The sequence below is a fragment of the Fukomys damarensis genome, unplaced genomic scaffold (assembly GCF_012274545.1).
Source record: "Fukomys damarensis isolate Sample0158 unplaced genomic scaffold, DMR_v1.0_HiC HiC_scaffold_23, whole genome shotgun sequence".
Taxonomy (NCBI): Eukaryota; Metazoa; Chordata; class Mammalia; order Rodentia; family Bathyergidae; genus Fukomys; species Fukomys damarensis.
The window spans coordinates 44,564,353-44,571,141 of NW_022900935.1; the positions used below are offsets into that span (position 1 = coordinate 44,564,353).

Sequence of the window (6,789 nt, forward strand, 5' to 3'; positions counted from 1 at the left end):
GGCAAGGTCCACGGCGCTCATGGCGGCGTCAGTTTTCCTGGATCCTAATTCCCGGCCTCGCTAAGAATCCGGCAGAGTGCAGAACGCACGGCCCGCCCCCGCGCCCGCCCTCTATGCCTCTGAGCCACGCCCCTGACATGCCCCGTCCCCTCCCGTCCTTGGGACTGACACTCTGCTATCCAGCCCCGCCTCCTCTCTCCAGACCTCTTCCCGGCTCCTCCCCGTACCTGCCTCTAGCCCCGCCCCGATGCCAGTCCCTTCTAGGGGCCTAGACCTAACTGGGTCTCTTCGTTTGCATATTCATAATCCTTTCGCCAATAGCATAGCAATCAAAACTTGGCTGTCTTCCGCTTGCGGAGCGCTTGCGCAGAGTGTGGCATCCGGCGATTGGGCGGACTCGCGTTTGGCAGGGGTCTAGGGATGCTCGGATGGAGAGGGGGTGCGCTTTGTCGTAGTGGCTGGTGCGGTGGGACTTGTCCGCACCCTGTGCGTGCAGTTTTATCAGTATCAAGTCTGGGTACCCTGAGTCACATCGGAGTGGCCATGGCTGGGAACCCAAATTCAAGCTAGGAGTGAGGAGCGTACTGGGTGGGGTCGCAAAGCAGTTGCTTAATCTGCGTCACATTTGCGCTAGACCTCGATGCAGTTGTGGTTGCGAGGTATCCGGGAAAGCCTTGTCTGCGCGGAGGACTTGGCCTCGGCGTCGCGCACAGCGGTGACCCGGGAAGCCAGCTCTTGAACCTCGCAGAGGGAGAATTTACTACGGGGGAAACCGCTAAGGCGTCTGCCCATGGTGGGGACGTAGGTTTGATTTTGTACACGCCAGGTCACTCTGGTTCAGGGACTGGTGAGTAAGGTGCTTGGAAGTTACTTTGTAATTGCAAAATGTCCTTTTTAAGAGGTTCCGTGTTTGTGGGGGACACCAGAAGTGCTGTGTTCTTGGAGTACTGTGTGCTTTGCTCTGAAACTGGGTGACCCTGCAGCCAGGATTCAGGAGAAATGTGTACACTCGTGTGACTTAGAGTGTCACTGTGACCTGCGGGAGCGTTTTAGGCCTGGGACCTCACAGGTGATTGCAAAAGTGTAATTCATGGAAGTCTGTTTCCTCACCAAACAGCAGCCATACTATTTTGGACTCCTGGTCCCCACCCCCACTCCTCAGGCTCTGCCAGAAGTGGGGTCCCTAAGGCCTGTTGCCTAGGAGTCTGGTCTCCCCCCACAGACCTCCCAACCAGCCCCAGGGACCCAAGTGGGGCTGAAGAAGGAAGGAAAGGAGGTCACTGCACTATCCGCAGCCCTCCCCAGAAGAGATGGGAAAGCTGAGTCCTGGAGGGGGCTACTGCCTTCTGCCTGGGAGGGTGGTAGTGCTGGGGTTGGTGCTGAGTACCAGATTTGGAAAAGGGTTCGTTTTCCAGATAATGAAGGCAGAAAAAACCAAAGAGGCCAGGCAGTCCCTACGAGCCCAGAGGAGGATGCAGCAGCCACACAGCCCAGGAGCCAGTCCTGGAGAGGAGAAGGGGCCCCCACATCCAGAGGCCAAGAGATGGTATTGTGAGAGGCAGCTTAGTTTTAGCTTGTGAATAGGCAGCTGGCAGGTGAAGGGCCTAAGAGGCAGTCAGGCTGGCTGGCCTTTCGAAGAAAACAGCACATGCACAAGGTTAAGCATTAAGTCTGTCCACGCAGATCCCAGCTCAGGAATGTAAATGTGGACACAGGCAAGGCACCCCTGCAGCTGATCCCCTCCTCCCTTTTGCTTCATTCTCCTAAATTCTACAGCAAGATTCCTAATGAGCCCAAGTGTGTGCGATCAGTGCATGGCCACTGCGTGCTGTTTCTCTGCAGGTTATATGAGTGCGTGGACCCAACCTCTACAGCCTAAGCCACCTTGGCCTCTCATGGCTGGGGCCCTGACCACTAGATTCACAGGGCCCTAGACGAAAGCCTACCCTGGCAGCCCTTTCTCAGGTCCCCTCCCAACTACTGAGAGCTTCCTTCTTCTTATACTTCCAATCAGCACGCCACTTAACTGCCTCCTTTGTCTGCAATTTCATTCTTCACCTTAATGAAGCACTGGCCCTGTTTGGATGGTAACAGCAGCTCCCGGGAGGGTGGATGGGTCTGTGAAAGCTGCCTGAGTAATGGGCACCAGTTTACTTCCCTTGGGTGACAGAGGGAGAGGTCCCCATCCAGGCAAGGATGGAAAGAGTGGCATGGGTCTGTCATCTCATTGTCCTCCTCTACACTCCTTGCTGTAAAAAAGACCCCAATACGCCTGTCCACAGGAAGGTAGTAATTCGAGGCAAATGGGTCCCTGCATCTCCTCAGAGCTGGCTTGGATAGATCCTCTTTTTTACCAAAATAAATGGCCCCCTTTCATTTGATCAGGGGCAAGCTCATGAGTCTGAGTACCCAGCGACACTCAGATACACATGCATGCTGTTCACATAGATATGGCAGGGCTTTGCCACCATCCTGCTAGTGTCCTGAGTGGACCAAGATGGGTCAACAGGAGTAAACCATTCAGGTCCATGAGCTGTAAGTTTCATGGGGTGCAGGAGCCCTGCTCAGGAAACAATGCCCTGGGAAAGCAGCGGGAGGCCACTCTGCCAGTGGTGTCTCGTCCTTGGGGACCAAAGTGTTGCCTCTTCTCCCAAGGGAGAGAAGACTGAGGAGCAGCCCCATCAGAGCAGACAGCCCCTGGGAATGATTCCAGCTGGAACTCAGATGCTGCAGCCCCTTCTCCCTCACCTCGAGCAGGCCTGCCTAAACACTAGGATGCTCTCCGGCCAGTCCTCACCCATCCTTCTGCCTGGGAGCTAATGGGGCCCCGGCCCTACACTGGTGGCCCCACACAGTCACTGGGTCAGTACCGGTCCCCACTCCGGGAACCGTCCCAAAGCTCATCCTGGGGGAGCCCAGGGCAGGGACCTGAGAAGAAGCCCCAGAGCCCAGCCCCACTCCTTGCTGCTAATACAGGAGAAGTAAATATAACTCCCAACCTGCTAGATGCCAGACACACCAAGCTTATGTTACCTAACATGAAAGAATGAGTTCTAAGAACAGCGGAGGTTAAGAATAGGAAAAATTTATTAAGAGAGCAAGCTAGAGGGTGCTCCTGAGAGACAGGAGGAGACCCAAAAAATGGGTTGCTGTAGACCCCACTTTATAGAGCAAAATCACGAGGTAGGTACAATGTGAGACAAGACTAGGACTACCCAGTAAGATCACAAGTTTAGCTGCTTAGGTGACATTGACCTGGGGGAAAGCAGGTCACCAAGCGAGGGGACCTTTCTAGGAAGAGATGAACCAGGGGGTCCTGGCCACCCACTGTGGCTACTGATGTCCACCCAGACTTTACTGGACCAGGAGAGTGCAACCCCAATCCATGCTCACTCCTGGCGGGGTGCAGGCCTGGTCTCCCCATTCTCATCATGAGGCCTGGCCCTGCCTGGCTGCCTAGAACACATTTACCTAGCTTAGCTGTCAATAATAGGCCCTCGGGCTCGGCTCAGAGCCATCCCTGGAGACACCAAAGGGACCAGAACCCAGAAGGAGCTACGGCCACTGCTATCCCTCAGGAACATTGGGGGCGTGGGCTTCCACAGCCTCTGCAGAGGGGGAGAGTGTCTGTGAGCACAGAGGAAGGAGAATAGCTGAGCAGCCAAGCAAGGAGACAGGAGGACATGGCGCTGGGTCACAGCAGCCACACAGTGAGGCCCCTGGGCACAGGGGCTGTACACCAAGGCCAGCGTGCTCTGCTGGAGGGGCCGTTTGGAATTTCGGGCAGTTTGGGGGTAAATGCTAAAGGCTCTGGCTCATTGTGCCATGTGACCAAGGAGTACACCCATCCTGGGGTAGGAATGTACCTGGTGCCCTCCTGGGCTGTAGGAAGTAGCATGAGCGTTCACAAGGGCCTGGCAGCTGAGGCACTGACACATGCCTGTGGTCTCAGGAGTCTGGGAGGCTGAGGCAGGAAGATTGCAAATTCAAGGCCAGCCTGGGCAACTTAGTGACTTATCAAGAACATAGCTAAAAATAAAAAAGAGCTGGGGATGGTAGCTCTATGCAAAGAACCTGGGTTCAATCCCCAGTACTGAAGGGGGAAAAAAAAGGAAACATTACTTTTGCACTCTGGAGAAACAGCCTGGATTTCCCCTCCTGCTCCAAAAACTAGAAACAGAAAATACAAGAATCGGCCATTTTCATAAATTGCACCTTATGAAAATGTGAGTCCCAGGTGAGAAGTACAAGTTGAAAATGCTCTACAATCATGCTATCTTTGCATAGGAGCCCCAGAAGGGACAGGCAGCCCAGCAGATCGCAGCATCCTTGTTGTAACCCAACAATAAAACACGGGCAGTCTTGGAGCACAGGTAACAGCAGCTGCCCAGGATAAGATCACCAGAAAGGCAGGGAACTCTCAGACCTCCTGACTGTGCCAGTCTTTGGACCCACTCTGCAGAGGCAGAGGTGGCCATCAAGGGTATTTTTCTGAGTTCCCAACTTTGAACATCTTTAAAGAAAGGGTGTGGGAAACCTGTAATAGAACATTGTGGAGTTCAACCATTCAGAAGATTGGGGAACTCAAACTGGGCCTTGCAGCCCGAGGTCAGTCAGCTTCATGGGGTTCAGCCATCAGCTAACTGAGATCAGAGGTCTTGCATCCTCGCTCTGTCTGAGCCATTAAATGGTAAATACACTATATTGAAATTTTGTTCACTGCAGACATGTTCTGGACTGCTTCTTGATTTCAATTTAATTCAAATGATTTAAGGGTGGTAGACTAGTGACTACCACAGGTGGTCATTGTCCAAGTTGTGCTTGATCTTAACGTGTTGCTGATTGTATCAGTTGGGATAAAGCATTCCGGTTGATTTGATGAGCTGTTTTCTCTGATGTTATGAAGATGAGAATGTCTGTGGGTCATTAGAGACACAGAAGCTAGGGCGCAACTATATCAGGAAGATTTGGGTGATAATCCAGAGATTAAACCAAGGACAGTCTGACAACAAAAATAAAAATGAGAAGACACTTAAGCAAGACACAAAGACAGACTTCCAGTTCACCAATGGCAAACAGTAGGGCAAATGAGGACGAAAAGGCCGATAGTGAACCACCAGGACACCCTGAACTCAAAGCACAGGTAGTAAAAAAACAGATCAATCAGGCTCTAGAAAAATTCAAAACAGAAATAATTTCCCAAATAACCATAGAGATAGTGAGCAAAATGGAAGTTGCGATTCGAGACTCTAGAGCAGAAACTGACAAAGAAATAGATGAGCTCAGGACCATGATAGAAGCCATGAAGGCCCAGCATAAGAAAGAAATGGAAACAATAAACGCCCAGCATAGGAAAGAAATGGAATCCATAAAACAAATTCAAACAGATATCCAGGAGATTAAACACTCCATAGAAAGTGTACGCAAAAGAATTAAAGAATACGAAGATAGACTCTCAGATATAGAAGATAAGATGGCAGTAAGTGACCATGAAAAGAGAGATCTCTTAAAAACAGTAAGGGATCATGAGAAATCGATCCAACAACTCCTAGATGATGCAAAGAAGAATAACATAAGACTGATAGGAATACATGAAGTAGCAGGAGAAAATACAAATGACTTTAAAAAGCTGTTTGCAGAATTAATGACAGAAAACTTCCCAAACAGAGGGAAGAATTTGACATTCAGATAACTGAGGCATATAGGACCCCAACTAGCTACAATCAAAAAAATCTACACCTAGACATATAATAATCAAAATCCCAGAAACCCAACAGAAGAACTACTACAAGCAGCAAGAGAAAAGAAACAAATCACATACAAAGGAAAGCCCACCAGAATCAAAGCAGACTTTTCAAAACAAATCCTTGGGGCAAGGAGAACCTGGAATGAGATATTTCAAGTACTAAAAGAGAACCACCTCCAACCTAGACTGATGTATCCTGCAAAACTCTCTTTCAAAATGGATGGGAAATAAGACACTTCCACGACAAAGAACACCTGAGAAACTACATGAATACCAAACCAGCACTACAAGCAATTCTAAACAAGATCCTAGAAAAAGACAATGAAGGCAACAACACCATGAGGCCCAACAGAGCAAATCAAATAGGCAAGGCAAGAAATTAAAAGGAGAAGGTGAAAAAGTAAAAAGAGTCAACAAAAGGCCAATAACATGTCAATAATAAGTCAGTAAATATCAGTTATAACCAGCAATGTCAATGGCCTCAACTCACCAATCAAGAGAAATAGACTGGCAAAATGGAATAAGAAGCAAAATCCAACAATATGTTGTATACAAGAAACACACCTAGTGCAAAAAGAAGCCCATAGCCTGAAAGTGAAAAGATAGAAAACAATTCTCCATGTGACAGGAGCCCAGAAAAAAACAGGGGTAGCAATCTTATTGGCAGACAAAGTAAATTTCACACCAAAACTGATTCTAGTATTATTGATGTAGGACGGTACTGTATCATACCTCTACAAATGTAAAATATCTTGTACCTGCTTTATGATACATAGTAGGGACCATGCTTTATCAGAGCTACATTTAATGATATTACTCTAGAATGTTCTCTTTCCAGATGATGATTAAGATGCTAATAAAAAAATGGTTCCAGTTACCACAACAGCAACAGAACTTTGCTGTTTTCTGGATATTATTCTTTTCTTGTTTTTGTTTTGTTTTGTTTTTTTAATGGAATGTGCTGAATGTCTATAATTTTGTTCAGATGACTGCAGAACCTGGAAAAGCTGTTGCTGCTATCGATGCATAACATACTATTATTA

The 6,789-nt window shown here is 48.9% G+C and overlaps 1 protein-coding gene across 1 annotated transcript in view; it reads right to left on the reverse strand.

Annotated features, from left to right (window-relative positions):
* Prxl2b (peroxiredoxin like 2B) overlaps positions 1-792 on the reverse strand; it is a 6,031-nt gene extending 5,239 nt beyond the window's left edge. The window contains exons 1-2 of the mRNA XM_019207962.2: positions 637-792; positions 356-484 (exon numbers count right to left, since the gene is read on the reverse strand). Of these exons, the coding sequence (XP_019063507.1) occupies positions 356-484; positions 637-792 (285 nt within the window). The remainder of the gene's footprint in view (positions 1-355; positions 485-636) is intronic.
* Between the last annotated feature and the right edge of the window lie 5,997 nt (positions 793-6,789).